This window comes from Phaseolus vulgaris, chromosome 1 (genome assembly GCF_000499845.2).
Source record: "Phaseolus vulgaris cultivar G19833 chromosome 1, P. vulgaris v2.0, whole genome shotgun sequence".
NCBI classification, from domain to species: domain Eukaryota; kingdom Viridiplantae; phylum Streptophyta; class Magnoliopsida; order Fabales; family Fabaceae; genus Phaseolus; species Phaseolus vulgaris.
The window spans coordinates 48,874,823-48,890,797 of NC_023759.2; the positions used below are offsets into that span (position 1 = coordinate 48,874,823).

General features: G+C 36.5%; 2 protein-coding genes across 8 annotated transcripts; both read right to left on the bottom strand.

Moving 5' to 3' along the window:
- Positions 1–308: 308 nt before the first annotated feature.
- LOC137815003 (ARF guanine-nucleotide exchange factor GNOM-like) lies at positions 309–7,005 on the bottom strand. 2 transcript variants are annotated; one of them, XM_068618000.1, is made up of 3 exons: positions 6,706–7,005; positions 4,943–5,741; positions 309–4,715 (listed from the first exon to the last, which is right to left on the bottom strand). In XM_068618000.1, the coding sequence occupies exons 2-3, from the start codon at positions 5,681–5,683 to the stop codon at positions 1,035–1,037; spliced, it is 4,422 nt and encodes a 1,473-aa protein (XP_068474101.1). In that variant the 5' UTR covers positions 5,684–5,741; positions 6,706–7,005; the 3' UTR covers positions 309–1,034. The 2 variants fall into 2 exon arrangements, with proteins under 2 accessions (XP_068474101.1, XP_068474102.1); XM_068618001.1 differs by having other exon boundaries at positions 4,943–5,717; positions 6,706–6,884.
- Positions 7,006–8,452: 1,447 nt separating this feature from the next.
- LOC137815004 (ARF guanine-nucleotide exchange factor GNOM-like) lies at positions 8,453–15,270 on the bottom strand. Of its 6 annotated transcripts, none has more exons than XM_068618003.1 (5): positions 15,070–15,251; positions 14,557–14,696; positions 14,380–14,436; positions 13,225–13,961; positions 8,453–12,610 (listed from the first exon to the last, which is right to left on the bottom strand). In XM_068618003.1, the coding sequence occupies exons 4-5, from the start codon at positions 13,948–13,950 to the stop codon at positions 8,942–8,944; spliced, it is 4,395 nt and encodes a 1,464-aa protein (XP_068474104.1). In that variant the 5' UTR covers positions 13,951–13,961; positions 14,380–14,436; positions 14,557–14,696; positions 15,070–15,251; the 3' UTR covers positions 8,453–8,941. The 6 variants fall into 6 exon arrangements, with proteins under 6 accessions (XP_068474104.1, XP_068474103.1, XP_068474106.1 ...); XM_068618002.1 differs by having other exon boundaries at positions 14,592–14,696; positions 15,070–15,213; XM_068618005.1 differs by having other exon boundaries at positions 13,225–14,112; positions 14,592–14,696; positions 15,070–15,213.
- Between the last annotated feature and the right edge of the window lie 705 nt (positions 15,271–15,975).

Consider the following 15,975-nt stretch of genomic DNA (forward strand, 5'->3'; position numbering starts at 1 on the left):
AATTTCACTCATTTAAATAAATGAATTAAACTCGAACACTTCCAATAAATTGATTTGCCTAGAATCTTCACACTTACTCTTGGCTGTAATAATATGTTTGGGATGCTTAGTGTTCTAAGAGGAAGGACTCGTAAGTAGCACCATGAATAACAGTGGATGCTATGAATCTGAAATTCGTTTTTTTCACACGGCACGTGTAACATTTGAACTATGCGTAAAAATGTAAGAATGAAAATTGAGTGCTCAATTGGTAAGCATTCCGAAGTGCATGCATTCGCTACCATTCCAAACTATTTCGAACAAATAACTTCTGAAATCACTCAAGCATATATAATACATATCTGTAATTCTGTTGGAATAACATTGTCTTTGGTCCATTGTTTAACATCCAAATTACACGGGAACTAGGAAGGGAAGATGCTACTCTGTGTGCATGCCTAAAGTCAAGGACCAATATTTGGCTCAGGAAAAAAGGTGAATACTAGGATGTAAATACTAAATACAAAGGCACAAAACATCAATATATCTAATGACACGCATAAACGATTCAAGGTTTATCACACAGACAATCAGCCTGTAAAATCAGAACTATCTGTTGTCATACCCATTATATGCATGCTGCAGTAAGAGCAAATGGAGGTTTTGTGTAAAAATTTATAGGAAATTTAGGCTTACTATCCCTGCCGCAGCTCCATGGGTAGAAAGGGAAGCCATGCAGTACCCCGCTGAAAGGTAGAAATCTATCTCAAGCTACAATATATTTCATCTAAATTACTGGAACAAGAAGCTTCTATGGGGAACGAGAAAAGGCAATGGCAACTGACAGGTGACAGAGATTTCACTAGATCAACTTGCAACGTCCTTGCCTGAGAACTATACTTCCCCTCATATAATACTTCTGCATCTATCAGTGGCAAAAAAAAATTAGGATGCGTATGTGATCCACAAATTCTGCACAATCAGTGTTTTGAGGTCAGGGAAGATGTGTATAATTATAAACAGCAATTGGGGTAGCAGAAACATGAAAACTCTAATTAACCAACAATGCCAGCATCTTCACGACTTGCTGTTTCACTCGAAGGAACAGAACCCTTATCATCAGGCACCAAACCTCCTATTGGTTCACCCTGTTTGTGCTGCAAATGCTCAGAATCCTGCTCAGGGAATACCTCAAGTTGCAATGACGGTGAAATGTTATTCACGTGTAGCCATGTTAGTTCCCAGAGACTATCACCTCCCAAGGCACTCCTCTGCGCTAGTATACCCCTCATCTTCATAACAAGCAAGGAGTTTTTAAGCAGCTCAGGCACTGTCTCTTGAAGCTTCTCACTTCGTTTCCCCCTAACCTTCACCTTCATATATTTTTCCATTCTGCTCAGTACACCTAACCATAGCTTACAGAAGGTTGTTAATTGTGATAATTCGGGGAGTAATTGAAGAAACACTTTGAACAAGAGCTTCATTGCTAAGATAAGGGTGCCTTCCATGTTGCGGTAGTCCTTTTGAGAGTGTCCCTGTGCAATCTCAAGCAGGTCATCTAGCACGGTGAAGATCACAAGATCAAAACATTGTAACCACATGCTATGTGGTAGATAAATGCCATCAGCCCCAGTCAAGCATTTCTGCAAAGATAATAAAGCATGATTTCTAACCTCCTCTCTCTGGTCTAAACACACCTTCCTTAGACCTTGCACTAGTCTCAACCACATCTCTCCAATATCCTGAGATAACTTGGACACTTGCTCCTCCTCCATTGCTTCCTTAGCCTCACTGGTCCACCGGGCCAAGCAATTGACAGACCCTGCCATGAGATCTAGTGCCCGCACAGAACGCTCTGCTTGTCCAACACGAGACTCAGCAAACTGCCTGGCAGTATCTATACAGTGAACATAATTAGCTGGAAGCAAGTGTGCACCGTCAGACATTATGAACAATAGTGCATCAAACCCAGCTTCAGATGCTTCTATATGTCTAGCTGTGATGGAAAGAAGTGACGTAATCGTACGCCATCCTAACTGGGATCTTATGTGAGAAGCATTTGCCTTCACAAGGCGACTGACTTCTTGAGTAATCTGCTCACAGTATGCATCTGCAACCCGCGCATCAAGCTTCAAGACAAGTTGCAATGACCTCAGAAGTTCATCGGCAATGTTCTCCTTGTAGGGAAGCAACCGCTGGCAAATCCGCAATAGTCCAAAAACAGCCTTCTCGACCAGGGCACAGGGCATTACAGTTGACTGAACAATATTGGATATGTGTTCATACACACCATGCCATAGAATACCAATTCTATCCCTGTTATTCAAAGTAATTGCAATCAGCAACTCCAGGCAGAAAACTGCTGTATCTTCATCCTCAGGTGTGCTGTTCCCTTTTTGAGGTCTCCCTGCAGCCCACACGAGTGCTCTTGCTAGCTGCAATAAAGATTCAGCTTGCAGAAACTTACTCTCAGTGAATATGCTGTCAATATGACATTTCTGTATGGTTTGTAGGGTGCGTTGATGGGCAGCAAGTTGTTGTTCAGTAGGTTGTGATCTTGGTTCCTCAGTATCAAGAGATAAGAGTTGACTAAACCTACCCATCAATCCTGAGGATCTCCTTGGAGTGCCAATAGATTGCATATGAGCTGAGGATAAAGAATTCATAATAGGTTTTCCATTAACGGTTTCAGCAGAAAGCTCTGACTCATCAGCTGCATCACTGGCTACACGGGCAGGAAGAAGACCAAGCTTGTGCAGTCTTAAGATGCAATCAAGAATATTTCTCCAACCTGTGCGGATGTAATCACCATACCTGTTTGCTATAGTGAAAACTGTAACAGTTGCCATTCTAGCTTTCATGTCATCTCCAAAGGCTAGGACTGGTTCCTCAACTGATGACGGGTTTAAAAGTGTAGTGAACTTACAAAGAGACACTACCAAATCATCAAGAACATCTTCAAGATGATGGCAGGCTGAAATTTTAGCAATAGCCAAAAATCCATCCATACATGTTTGATATACGTCTTCCTGTTCAGCATGATCAAATACCACAGAGATGGCAGCAATTGTTGGGCCTGACATTATGGCAAACATATCATGATCAAGGTAGGCCTTAGAATCAGATACAATAAATGGAGCAGTTTTTTTGGACTTATGCATTAGATCAATCCATCGACTTGGTGTCATTTCAGGAAAACCAACACCTTGTTCAGGGGTTGTGCGAATTTCATTCTTACAAATTGAATGGTAAATCTCTGACAGCATTTCTCGAGGCAGATTGTTGCCACCATTTATAAGCCTATTATTCCGAATAAAATCCTCTTCTGTCATCTTCTTTTTAACTTGCACATTGTGTTGATCTGTATTAAGCATTATCATGGAGTATGATAACACAAGAGCAGCGTCCTTGTTAGCTAGGATATGTGGTGATTGTTCATAATATCTCTCGGAGAAAGCTTCAAGCACCCTATGTATCTTTTGTGATTCTCCTGGCAATCTGAAAGTCTCCAAGAATAGACGCAGAGCAGTATCTAAGTTCATGTCTTGGAAATCAAATGTTCCAGCAAATTCATGAAGAACCTGAACACAGAATTCGTCATGATTTCCTAGGAAATCACCAACAAGATTCTTATCCAACCCAGCAGTGTATCTGAAAAAGCAGGCAACACTTTGGGGATCAAGTTTGTCAGGCAAAAGATGTGTTCCTTGGAGAAACTCCAGACCTTTCTTAGGATCACGATTAAAGTGGTCAGCACCAATCATCAATCTTCTCTTTATGTACTTTCTTCGGCGGACAAAAGGAACCCAATGATTTGGATCGTTATAATTCTCACATTTAACCATCCAGAATGGAGTATACTCTTCAAGATTCACTGGAGAATATTCGGAGCTAACAGATCCATTGGCTATCCTTTCGGCCATTCCCTGTATAACAGCAATAAGACCATCCAGAGCAAGAATATGCATGGCAGACAATGGACAATTCACAGGAAATGCACTTTTAGACAACAAATTAGCAAGGTCTTCAAAGACATTACTGCAAGTTATGTCACAGTCAAAGTTAGCATACATATCTACCATAAATGTCTTTTGCCTGCAAAAGTCAACAAGGGCCTCCATTGCTACCTCTTGCTGCTGGTATGAAGCTCCATATCTGCTTTGTGCAAGTCTTAAAATGACACAAGAAAAAAATGCTTCTAGCTGTAATTTGAGCTCTGTACGAAGATGATGATACAGATTGAGAACAATGCTACAAACCATCGAAAGTATAAGGGGACTCATTGACAAACCAAATTGCATCAGATTATGAAACAATTCATCCTGAATTAAGCTCAGCAACCTTGGGTGACGACAAATAGAAGGTCCTCCAAGTTCTATTGCGGAATTAATAAGAGTTAAGGCAAAGAGAGGCACATCTTCATCAAATGCTAGCGTGTTTGATCTAGGACCCATTCCCGTATGCTCAACAACATTTAGCAAAGAACACAAAAAGTGAAATATTTCCACCATGCAAGGAACGGCATATGGTTCAGTCATGAGATGCATGTCATACGGTACACCATCCTTGCAACTAATAGTTATGGCTGTGTTTTCATCCATCACAGTTGCTTTCACAACACTCGAAACATTAGGAGCGGAGTTTGAAGATAATGACTGATTATCATATTCAGAACTCATGCTGCCATTCTCCAATTGTCTACTTCCAAATGCATAGTCATTATCCAAACCTCCAGTCTGCAAGAATAGTGGCCAAATACAAAAATTCATATAGATGGTATAAATATGAAATTCTTGATGACCAAACTGTTAACTCTAGGAAATAAATACTAAGAAAAGGATCACCCTCTCCCCCACCCCAATTCCACTTTGTATGAATTTTTGAATTTTTTTTCCCCAAAAGCTAAAACAATAATCATGGGAAAAAATATAGCCTTTGAAAGTTGGTAGCAGGATTCTCATACCTCCTGTTTCAAGTTAGTGCTTCCATTAACCAGTGCATGGTCAGTATTGCCAACATCTTGAAGGTGAGAGAAAATACACCTTACAAGTTCATGCATTGTGTATCGTGCTATCTGCTGCAACAACTCGCCTTTACTTCCTGCTTGATGAACAATCCGGAAACAAGTATTCACTATGGTGCAAACATGTTGATTACTCAGCATTATAGATGCTTTACTTTTCATACAAGCTAGGAGAACTTGTAGTATCTTCATTAAAACAACTTCTTCTGAAGAAGGATCAATGACCTCAAATCTGCAGCTAGTGACAGCATCAACCACCAAGTGCATGGCATCCTCAACATTGACAGTATTTTGATCGATCACATCAAGAGTCAAGATCTTGTAGACAGATGACAAAGCAACACCAGTAATTGGGGCACCAGTTTCATCAGATCTAATTACATCTAAAAATGGCTGTAGATACAAGGCAGGGTTGATAGCTTGCCACTGATGGTGGTGCCATGAAAAGATTTGTCTTCTCACTGTCTTGAAAGACTGAATGAGAGAGTGTTCCAGCTGATCATCACCTGACATATAACGGCCTCCCCATCTGACATTTCTCCTCATCACCGCCAAAACAGCACCAATTTCTGAATTGATCATGCATGCCAAAGTTGTTTTGTCAGGGTAGGCAGCATCACATTCCTCAGGTTCCTCCTCCTCTATTGCATTGATACCAGCTTGCAGCTTCAGACGTCCCATTTTTTCAATACTCTTTGAAGGGCAGCGCAAGGATCTGATAGATTTTCAACGGGGTTTTCTAATAAGTACAAAAAAAACCAATAAATATAACCAATCAGAACTTCCACAACCCAAATAACTAAAAAGAGTTGTGTTATAGCACTCTGACTAGTATGGTAACCAAGACGAGTTGCCAAGTAATTACTGAATAAGGGCCTGTTTAAATAAACCTTTTCATAAACACTCATGAGAGAAGAAAACAAGAAATTAAAATGAAGAAGTTTCTTCCAAAAGCTAACTTAGTTTATGCACAAGCCAGTATTGTAAAACAATCTTATATTAACTTCTACAGAAGTTGATTTGAATTATGCATAAGTTCATTTTAGCTTACAAGAAAAAACTTATTTAATTTTTCTTATTTTCTTCTATAAATGTTAATGGAGAAATTTATCTAAGCAAGGCCCGAGTCTTCTGAAATACAACGAGACAACAAAAATAACAAGTCCAGATTTCCACAAACCAAGTAATCAATAATTGTTCCAATCAAGACTGAAAGGTCCAGATTTAGTTACCAAATTATTTTGTCCTTCCAATCTTCCCACTTCCAAAACAAATAATTAAATGCTTCTCCACGATTTCTACTTTCTCCATAGAGTACTAGGAGAACCAGTAAGATATTTTTGTAGCACTATACGACATTATTCTTAAGGGCAGCACAGAGTAATGCCCTAACTTAAATGAAGCACGAAATACAAACACAAACTGAGAACGCTTCAGATTCAATTCAGCATCACGGCATGTAAATGTCTAACACACAAGGTAACCCTACCCTATGGTAAGTATAAAATATTAGTATACATACACAAATCCTAATTCCCAAGTATGCACATGTGCAAGAGTTCAACTACTCAAAATGAAAGTGCAGAAGAAGAAGATCCGATGCGATCCAGCATTTTCATTCAAGCAATTTGAGATGAAATTCGACGCAACTGAAAGAATGGCGAAATTGCAACATCCTGCGAAAGCAAAAAAATCACACTCACCTGTTACTCTCTGCGAATCGGAAAGTTGCGAGGCGTTGCTTTGTTCGGCGATTCAACGGAAAAGTTGACGGAACTCCGTACTGCTACTGATCCTCATCGGAATCTTCGATCTTCTATTCTTTACTGCGTCTCTCTGTAAACTAGTTTGAAAAAGAAAAGAAAGGAAAAGAAAATGACTCGAAAAACTAAGGAAATTTTATTTATTTATTATTATCGTGCTGTAATAATAATAAGTAAATATTAAATATTATTTTATAATCATATCAGTATCCGTTAACTTTCTCATGATTCATTTTTATCAGTTTAACTTGAAACTGGTAAATGTTATTTATAAATTTTATACTGTAAACAAGTCTATCTAATTTTAAATTTAATTTTAATTTAAGGAAAATCATAGTAATTATCTTCCACAAAAATTTGACAGTGAAAACGTACACGGAAAATTGCCACATTTTTTCTTTAAAAAATAATTTATCAGTATTGTATGTTAATATATGGAAGATGAATAAATAACATCACTAAAAGTAAAAATGGTAGGATAATATCCTATAAAATTTAAATAAGCTAGACATCTCTCTTTTAATAGTCTTTAATTACGTCATAACAAGTTATATTATATTATATTATATTATATTATATATATAATTTACATTATTGTCATTTTAGTTTACAAAATAATATATTTTTTATTAGAATTTTCAAATATATATATATATATATATATATTTAAAACAAAACAATCAAAAGAAAATTAAAAATTTCAATTAAAAGTAAACTAAAAACTCTAAAGTTGGTCGTTTCTTTTTGTATATTATTTTCACTTTTCTCCATATATACAACAACATCTCTCCATATATACAACATCAGAAATTATAAGAAACTAATACAATTATATTATGAGAGTGAAATTAATACATTTTTTTTGAAAAAGAAATATGTTTTAAAATGAATAGTATTATGTTAACTCTTGAAAGACTTTATTAAAATAAATTTTAAATTAAAAAAGATTAATAAATTGTAAAATATTATTTTAATGATCGTATACCAAATTTTAAGTGAACATTCATAAATTTGCAGTCTTATTATTTAGGTACACTTATACTTCTAAAAGTATATTTATATACAATTTATATAATTGATAAAGGACTAATCACATGAAACTTTATATACTTAATTTATTTAGGGAGTTTCTTCCTGCACCCTCACATTTTTCTTCATGTACCCTACATTCTTTTGAAATACCAAAAATATCCTTTCACAGTTTTGGGTAATTCTGGAATATGGGTTTGTAAGCAAAAATGTTTCTGAAATAGAGATTCTGGAAGCAAAGGGTATTTCCGAATTAGGAAATCCATAAGATAAAAAATCATTCCTAAATATCCTTTCAGAAACACATTTTGTTTTTAATAAAATATATTCCAAAAATATGTTCCGAAAATATTTCAGAAAGAACAATTCAGAAGTCATTTTTAAAAGAGTTAAAATAGTCTTCTTCGAGAATGATGGGGTGCAGGAAGAAATTTGTTAGGGTGCAGAAAGAAACAGCCATTTATTTAATGTAAACTTTTAACCTGTGTTTAATGATGAAATTCAATCTCCATAAACAACTATTTAATGGGTTAAAAACCTGTGTTTCTTGGTTCTACAAAAAAAATAAGATTTTTCAAAGGGAATACATTGAACAGCAGCAAATTAATTTTGCTTAAACCAAAATCCATTTTACCCTCTTTATAAACAGAACTTGGTCTACAACAACACTTGCTCCTAAGTATATGGTAATCTTAATATGTGTGTATACATTTATGATCATCTAAAAAAATGTGTTGTTTACATCACTAACATACAGAGTAAATACATGTCCAAGCCAATACAAAAAGAGATAATTTTGAGTTCTGTACAACCTACAAAGACAATACTGATGCTTCATAGTTTCAGTGACTCTGTGTAGTATAACATATCTCCAACCAAAAGTTTCATCTGTATACAGTAAGAAGAGTCCCTGAGGCAATTATGAGAAAGAGAGAAGACCAAATAACAGGCAACTTCACTTCATGAATAGCCTGACCAAACTGCTCCAACCACATTAATAATGGCATACACTGCAAAATCAGCTATAACACCCTCACAACCTCAAGATACAAAAATGAAAATTTATCAAGGTTAGACTAATATTGTTGGGGTGTTCACAGGGACACAGAAAAGCCAATTCAGGTTGCTTAGGCACTGTCAGGTAGAATTAACTGATCTCAACTCCTTGGCCATCTTTTTCATTTGAAGGATCAGAAATGTTTGCATCAGGTCCCAAACTTTCAACTGCTTTAACCTGTTTGTGTTGTAGCTGCTCTGGATCTTGCTCAGGAAACACCACAGAGTGCAATGAGGGAGCAATATTCTTCATGTATAGCCATGTCACTTCCCACAAACTATTTTCTCCCGAACCATTATTAGTCTGCACTAGTATGCCCCGAGATTTCATAACAAGCAAAGTGTTCTTCAGAAGCTCAGGCACAAGCACTTGAAGCTTCTCACTTCTTCTTCCTTTAAATTTCATCTTCGCACACTTTTCCATACAGCTTAGCATACCCTCCCATAGTTCGCAGAAGGCCGCCAATTGTGATAGTTCTTGGAGTAACTGAAGGAAAACTTCAGACATAAGCTTCAAGGCAATAACAAGTGTTCCTTCCATGTTTGGGTACACCTTTTGAGAATGTGACTCCGCAATTTCAAGCAGGTCTTCGAGCACAATGAAGATCACTTTATCAAAACATGTCAACCACAAATCACACGGGAGGTGAGTCCCAACAGCTCCTTTTAAGCACTTCTGTAAAGATAACAATGCATGGTTTCTAACCTCCTCTCTCTGGTCCAAACATACTTTCCCCAGTCCCTGAACTAGCCTAAACCACATTTCCCCAATATCCTGTAACATCTTTTCCACTTCCTCTTCTTTCGCAGCTTTCTTAGCATTACTCGACCATCTTTCTAAGGAATTGACAGAACTTACCATAAGATCCAGTGCAATTATAGATCGATCTACCTGCCCCACACGAGACTCGGCAAACTGTCTCGCAGCATCAACACATAGGATGTAATTAGCAGGGAGCAAGTGAGCTCCATCAGACATAATGAACAACAGTGCATCAAATCCAGCCTCAGATGATTCCAGGTGTCTAGAAGTAATTGAGAGCAGAGCAGTAATAGTCCACCATCCAGACTGAGATCTAATATGAGAAGCATTTGCCTTCACAAGGAAACCGACTTCTTGTGTAATCTGCTCATAATATGCATCTGCAACTAGTGCATCAAGCTTTAAGACTAGTTGCAGGGACTTCAAAAGTTCATCAGTAATGTTCTCTTTGTAGGGAAGTAAGCGGTGGCAAATTCTAAGAAGTCCAAAAATAGCCTTTTCTACCAGAGCACAAGGCATCACAGTTGACTGAATAATATTGGATATGTGATCATAAACACCCTTCCAAAGAAGTATAACTCTATCCCTGTTATTCAGAGTGATTGCCACCAATAACTCCAGGCAGAAAACTGAAGACTCTTCATCCTCAGACATTCTGTTTCCTTTCAGATGTTGAGCTCCAGCATTGATGAGTGCTCTTTCAAGATTCAATAGAGATTCAGCTTGCAGAAATTTACTCTCAGTGAATATGCTATCAATGTGACACTTTTGAATTGCTTGTGTAGCTTGCTGATGAGCAGCCAGCTGTTCTTTTGTCGGTATTGGTCGTATCTCTTCAGAGCCAAGCGATAAGAGTTGACTAAACCTGCTAATTAATCCTGAGGATCTCTTTGGAGCACTATATTGAAGATTAGATGATAATAAAGAATTTGAGTTAGATTTTCCATGTCCAATTTCTGTAGTTACCTGTGACTCGTCAGCTGCATCACTGGCCAAGCGAGTAGGAAGGAGGCCTAACTTGTAAAATATTAAAATGCAATCAAGAATATTCCTCCACCCTGTGCGGATGTAATCACCATACCTATTTGCAATGGTGAATACTGTCTCAGTTGCAATTCTTACTTTTGTGTCATCTCCAAAGGCCAGGACAGAATCGTCAGCCGATAATGGATCCAAAACGGTAACGAACTTACAGAGGCACACAACCAGATCATCAAGTACATTTTCAAGATGATAGTAGGCTGATATCTTAGCAGCAACTAAGAATCCATCCATACATCTTTGATATACCTCTTTATTTTCAGCATTATCAAAAACCACAGAAATGGCAGCGATTGTTGGGCCTGACAACAACACAAACATATCATAATCTAAGTATGCTCTGGAATCCGATACAATGTATGGAGCAGTTTTATTTGCCCTGTGCGTCAGAGAAATCCACCGACTTGGGGTCATTTCAGGAAATCCAAAGCCTGGTTCAAGAGTGGTGCGAATTTCATTCTTACAAATTGAATGGTAAATCTCTGACAGAAATTCTTGGGGCAGATCATTGCCATCATTAATACGCCTATTATTTCGGATAAAATCCTCTTCTGTCATCTTCTTTTTGACCTGCACATTATGATGATCTGTATTAAGCAATATAATTGAGTATGATAGCACGAGAGCAGCATCTTTGTTAGCTAAGATATCTGGTGATTGTTCATAATATCTCTCAGAGAAAGCTTCAAGCACCCTATGTATCTTCTGTGATTCTCCAGGAAGCCTAAAACTCTCCAAAAGTACACGCAGGGCTGTGTCTAAGGTCATATCATGGAAATCAAATGTCTTAGCAAATTCATGAAGAACCTGAACATAGAATTCTTCATGATTTCCAAGGAAATCACCAATGAGATTCTTATCCAACCCAGCTGTGTATCTTAAAAAGCAGGCAACACTTTTGGGATCAGGTTTGTTAGGCAAAAGATGTGCTCCTTGCAGAAACTCAAGACCTTTCTTAATATCCCGATTGAAGTGATCAGCTCCAATCATTAATTTTCTCTTTATGTACTTTCTTCGGCGGAAAAAAGGAACCCAACCATTTGGGTCAGCAAAACTGTCACACTTTTCCATCCAGAATGGTGTATACTCCTCAAAATTTACAGGAGATTGTTCTGAACTTAAAGATCCACTACACAGTCTTTCGGCAATTCCCTGCATTACAACAATAAGACCATCTAAGGCAAGAATGTGTATGGAAGACAATGGATTGTTCACAGGAAATGCACTTTTGGACAACAAATTTGCAATATCTTCAAAGACATCACTGTAACTTATGTCACAGTCAAAGTTGGTATACATCTCCACCATGAATGTTTTTTGCCTGCAAAAATCAACAAGTGCTTCCATCACAACCTCCTGTTGCTGATATGAGGAACCATATTTGCTTTGTGCAAGCCTCAAAATTACGCAAGAAAAAAATGCTTCTAGCTGTAGTTTGAGTTCTTGACGAAGATGTTCATATAAATTGAGAACAATGCTACACACCATTGAAAGTACAAGAGGGCTCACTGATAAACCATATTGCATAAGATTGTAGAATAATTCATCCTGAATTAAACTCAGCAGTCCTGGGTGATGGCGGAAGGATGGCCCTCCCAACTCTATGGCTGAATTAATCAAAGTTAATGCAAAAAGAGGCACATCTTCATCAAACGTCATTGTGTTTGATCTAGGATTCACTCCCATATGCTCAGTGACATTCAGCAGAGAACACAAGAAGTGAAATATTTCCACCATACAAGGAACTCCATCAGTCATGAGCTGTAATTCGTGTGGCTCAGTCTTGTTGCCACTGCTAGCAATGACTGTGTTTTCATCCACAACATTTGCTGTCACAACAGTTGCAGTACCGGAACCAGTGATTGTAGATAATGGTTGGGCATCCTGTGCAGAATTAAGCCTCTCATTTTCCAATTCTCTGCTTGCCAAAGCATGCTCATTATTCAGTCCATTGTTCTGAAAAAATACTATATATATATCATTACTTAATTTCAAGTTTATGCATGTTCTAACTCGAAAAATTCAGTTTGTTTATGGCAGTCGAACAATTGAATGGATAATTTAGATTTGACCATACAATATTGTCATTTGAAAGATTAATAATATAGAAGACAGCTATCTAACCCTAACTAGTAATAAAATATATGCATCAAGCAAAGATACATTGCTTCTTCCTCGACCACCCCCCACCATATTTTATTTTATTAACATATGTTATTACAAGCATTTTTCCGTCTTTCCCTATAAGTTTCAGATAATCTACCTAGAAGATTTCTTAGTCATGTACTTGGCTTTCTTTAGTCCGTTTTAATGGAAATTGAAATTTTCACATAAATAATATACAGTAACATAAGAAAAAGTTAAGGATATTTCCCCTTTTAACAATTTCATATTTGTTAACTGAGAAAAACTTATAATTGCAAAGCAAATTTTTTTTTGTGCAAATAAGAATTTTACCCAGCACAGAATAGAAATTTCCTTTTAATTTTTGTTTCTATAACTGGCAAAATAATCGCATCAAGAAGTGTGAAATGCAACCAAAAAGGTCAAAGGAAACACAAATCTTATACCACTTGCTTTAAGGTAGCGCTCCCATTTATGAATCCACACTTTGTGTTGTCAATATTCTGAAGGTGAGAAAATATAGACCTAACCAGTTCATGCATTGTGTACCGTGCTATTCGTTGCAACAGCTCACCTTTGGTTCCTGCTTGATGAACTATTCGGAAACAAGTATTCACTATGGTGCAAATGTGTTGGTTACTCAGCATTACAGATGCTTTACCTTTCACACAAGCTAGAAGAACTTGCAAAATCTTCATTAATACCACTTCTTCTGATCCAGGATCAGTCACTTCGAATCTGCAACTAGTGATGGAATCAACGACCAAGTGCATGGAATCCCCTACGTTGACAGTGTGCTGATCAATCACATCTAGAGTTAAGATTTTGTAAACAGATGACAAAGCAACACCAGTAATAGGTGCACTAGTTTCATCTGATCGTATCACATCCAAAAAAGGCTGTAGATACAACGCAGGGTTGATGGTATGCCATTGATTCTGCCATGAGAAAATTTGCCTCCTCAGCGTCTTTAATGACTGAACAAGGAAGTGCTCTGATTGGTCATCATCTAACATGTAATGAACTCCCCATCTAACGTTTCTTCGCATAACTGCCAACACAGCACTAATTTCTGCATTTATCATGCATGCTATAGCAGTTTTGTTTGGATATTTCGCCTCACATTGCCCATATTGATCCTCTATCGCATTAAGATCAGTTTGCATTTGCATCTTTAGGTGTCCTATTTTTAAAAAAGGATCAGGTTCACATTTATTAAAAGAATGTTGAGAATGAGATGAACAAAAGCCCTAACAAAGACAGTGTAGAAAGAGACAATCAATACAATGAGAAGGACTCCCACGTGTTCATGACTCCAATCAAGCATCAATATTCTGTAACACAAATAATCCAAATTCAAAACAGATGCAAATTACATACATATGAAACACAACCCAAGTACCCAGTAAAACTGTAGAGAAATTTGTCAAGGAAGAAAGGAGGAGCATGCACGGTGAATACATTAGCAGACCATACAAACAATAAACCCGCATGCAAACACATATAGGAAGAGGCCTTGGTTCAGAGTAATGGGAACGTATCAAATATTTTCAGAGTCATACAAATACAATAAAGAACTTATCCCAAAGAAAATGACTCACTGAATTAAGCAAACTAAACAACGTTTTCAAGCCTTTCAGCAGCACAAAATGTTTGGCCTGCAACAACAGATCAGTAGCCGAATACATTATATCTCATTTGAAAAATTATAACCAATAGTAACCTTCTCCATCACCAAAAAAATCCAGCAATTTGATTACTATGTTTTTCATACTTACGAAAATAACAAAATAAGTTGCTCAGGCACACTCACTCATTGAATCAGGTAGATTAGATATTGATTAATGTATATTTGGTTCCTCTCACTCAAAGTCAAATATTTCATTCGTGAGCTGAAACTTCAAAGGCGTTTTTCTCTCTGAAAGAGCACAGTTCGTAGAAACATCATATTAGTGGACACATTCAAATAGAAAAAGATCAATTCAAGACAAAAGTGAACCAGTTGAGGATGCAGATCAATCCAGATGGAACCGCAATCCAACTTTAAACCCATAACACGAAGTTGATAAAACATTAGATCTACCATGAAATCTGACCCTTCTCATTGAACCCATTTCATAGACAATTTGATTGGCATGGTGACAATGATCAAATCAATGACACAGCCCATTTTGCATTAAACAAAATTCTACAGAAGGGTCCTTGAATCTACGTTGAAGTTTAAATTCACACACACAATGGCACCCCAGAGAAATGATGAGAAATAAAATGGAAGAAAAATTAAAACTTACAGGGTAGCTTGTAAAGGGCATGAATCAAAGCTAACGGGGATCCATTGTTGGGAACGTAGAATTGGAAATCATGGATTGTGTTCTGTGTCACACTTCCTTTCTAAGAGATCCCATTGTTGCTGTTGTTGTTGTTGAAGCCTTCGCTATTTCTTTCTTTTAAACAAATAAAAAACTCTCTTTTCAATTTGTTATTACTGCAACAATCTTTCTATTTTCACATTCTGACAATCTTTCATTGCATGCTGGTGAGACAGAGACCCAGCAATTAAATTTTATTACAAAATTATAAAATTACAGACAAATTATTAAATAAATAATAAGATTAAAAAAACTTTGTGATTTTTTTAATCTAATGTGAAGAATAAATATGTGAAAAAGATGTCACTGTTACTCATGCTTCTTTTAAAAGCAATTATTTACTTTGATTAAATATGCTTGAAAATAATTTGGTAACATGATTTATTGGCCCAAAAATATAAAAATGAGTACGTGAGAAATTATGTGGTAGGTCTACAGTTATTTTCAAACACTTTTAATCTATTTAATTTATTGTATTTCTATGTTTTATTGTTTTAAAATCAGGATAATATATCTATGAAAATAGTGATATTAAATATCTCTTTTCTTTTTTTAATAAATGGTACCAGTCTTAATTATTTACTTAGAACGTGATACATTTATTTATGTGATTTTGGTATAAATTTATATTTTATCTCTGCATTTATTTATTTATATGATTATACTACATTAAAGCATTTAAAAACTAGTTTCATCAAGGAAAGTCATATAAATAGTAATATTATTTTCATCTTAAAACCGATTAATATTTTAGTTTTCTTTTTCTTAGGTGTTAATCTTCTTGATAATTCCATTTAGGATTGTGACTTTTTTTAACTCAGTTAACTT

Coding starts and splice junctions, on each gene's coding strand:
- LOC137815003 (XM_068618000.1), bottom strand. CDS start 5,683: ATGGGACGTCTGAAGCTGCAAGCTGGTATCAATGCAATAGAGGAGGAG. Junction 4,716..4,942: donor GCACTAACTTGAAACAGGAG/GTATGAGAATCC, acceptor CTATTCTTGCAG/ACTGGAGGTTTGGATAATGA.
- LOC137815004 (XM_068618004.1), bottom strand. CDS start 13,950: ATGCAAATGCAAACTGATCTTAATGCGATAGAGGATCAATATGGGCAA. Junction 12,611..13,224: donor GCGCTACCTTAAAGCAAGTG/GTATAAGATTTG, acceptor GTATTTTTTCAG/AACAATGGACTGAATAATGA.